This window comes from Nothoprocta perdicaria, unplaced genomic scaffold (assembly GCF_003342845.1).
Source record: "Nothoprocta perdicaria isolate Ctin4 unplaced genomic scaffold, notPer1 scaffold_38, whole genome shotgun sequence".
Taxonomy (NCBI): domain Eukaryota; kingdom Metazoa; phylum Chordata; class Aves; order Tinamiformes; family Tinamidae; genus Nothoprocta; species Nothoprocta perdicaria.
This window is the reverse complement of record NW_020455621.1, coordinates 3,613,403-3,615,172: the sequence shown is the minus strand read 5'-3', so window position 1 is coordinate 3,615,172 and position 1,770 is coordinate 3,613,403. Positions and strand designations below refer to the sequence as shown.

The 1,770-nt window shown below is 41.4% G+C and overlaps 1 protein-coding gene across 1 annotated transcript in view; it reads left to right on the top strand.

Annotated features, from left to right (window-relative positions):
• The window catches only part of SLC22A3 (solute carrier family 22 member 3), a 27,476-nt gene that overhangs the window by 9,270 nt on the left and 16,436 nt on the right, over positions 1-1,770 (top strand). Inside the window, exon 2 of the mRNA XM_026044734.1 lies at positions 1,098-1,201. Coding sequence (XP_025900519.1) covers positions 1,098-1,201 — 104 coding nt within the window. The remainder of the gene's footprint in view (positions 1-1,097; positions 1,202-1,770) is intronic.

Here is a 1,770-nt window from a genome sequence, read left to right as displayed (position 1 = left end):
GATGAAGATGAAATTTAGGCTCACGGTACTATTTTTTTAAATTTGGAGAAATATGAATGTCAGAAGCATTTTTTAATTTCTCTAAAGAGCCRTGAAGCCACCCCTCCCAAGTGCAGAATAACTTTACTGATAGCAGCCTGGTGACAAATACATGTGTGCCTCAACCAGCACCCTGACAAAGKAATTTCTTACAGCTCACAAATGAAAATGAAAAAGTCTTTTGAGGTTAAATGACAGAAACTGTTGTTAACTGTGATTTCCCTTTCTCCAGAACCAAGATTACTCCTAAAATTATTCTAGGTATGGATTAAAACCTCATAACTCTGGAAGGCCTACAGGGCTTGGCAGGCAGCAGTTGGTATTCATCTATTCTCAAAGAATCTCTAAAGTAGTTTCCAATGGCATAAGATCTGGATAACAAATTCATTTTTAGTTTCTTTCTGTTTTGTTTTGGTTTTGTTGTTTTTAGTCTCTTTCTCTTCCTTCCTGTCCCTCACTATCCCCATCCCCCCAACCCTGCCCATCCCGGTCCCCAACCCTGTTAATGAATTCTTCTGGCATGCACTGATGTAATATTTTGTTAGGCAATTATAGCTACAGCAGTGTAAGGAATGGAAAAGTCTGGGAAAGCTATCACAAGAAAATACGTATTTCATGTGCTTGAATTTGATCTGAGATGTCTTTTTCTTTTTCCCAGAGAAAATTGGTAGGTTTTTGCTTTTATCTAGGAGACACTCAAAAAAAAATCTTCATTTCTATCAGCTGATGTTTTAATTGGCTATAGCTGTGTGCCATTATTATGCACTAAACAAAGCTATGGTAACAGATTGGACACTGTTGTGTCTCATTCACAAAACAGCAATTTATTTTCCATATCTGGACAACTGATGTGCAAAACACAGCTTCCTTTYGGCAAGGAGAAGCTCTTCTGCAGTCTTAGCTATAGCTTGAAGAATGTTGAAACTCTCCAGGGCTGTGTTTCCCCAGTCCTTCCCTTTTCCCTTTTCCTCCTTTCTATATCCTGATTCTTTGCAGTTAAGAAGAACGGTTTGCTTTGAGGATCTGGGAGTGTTTATGCCTCTTCACTGTTCCCACAGTATAACCTTGTGTGCGGCAATGCCTGGATGCTTGACCTAACGCAGGCTATCCTCAATCTGGGATTCCTGGCTGGTGCSTTCATTCTAGGCTACGCTGCGGACAGGTAAGGTATAAGCACTGCTGTCCTTCAGCTCTTGTGGAGGCTTAATCATTTGTAGCATGACTTGCAGTGAGCACACATGAAAACTTTGGAGGTTTAATTCACACTGGATATACATCCCTTGCCAGTGAAACCCAGCTAATGTCATCTTTACTTCCTTTTGGACTGGAAACTAAGGAAGGAATCAGTAAGGATACTTTCTGATTCTGTTTGGACTTTAAAAATTCATGAAAAGAGCATTTCTTGTGCTTTCCAGTATTTTCTGTGCACATCTGGACCCAGGAAGGGCAGAAGGACACAGAGATTAAAAGGAAGCATTTAGAGGAATTTTATGGGTTGGTGTTTACTGCAGGGCCTTTGATAGGGACCGCTGATGAATAAAGCAGCCACTTGGGGAAAGAAGGAAGGAGCTCCCTCAGTATGGTAACTCTCCCCTTTCACACACTGGACTTGTGTGCTGACCATCAAGGCCATAGCTCCAGTCAGTCTTTCATTTTGGTAGAGTAGGATGAATACCAGTGAAAAGGTGGGGGGTAACCTTGGCTGCAGTGACCACGAGCTGGTGGAGTTCA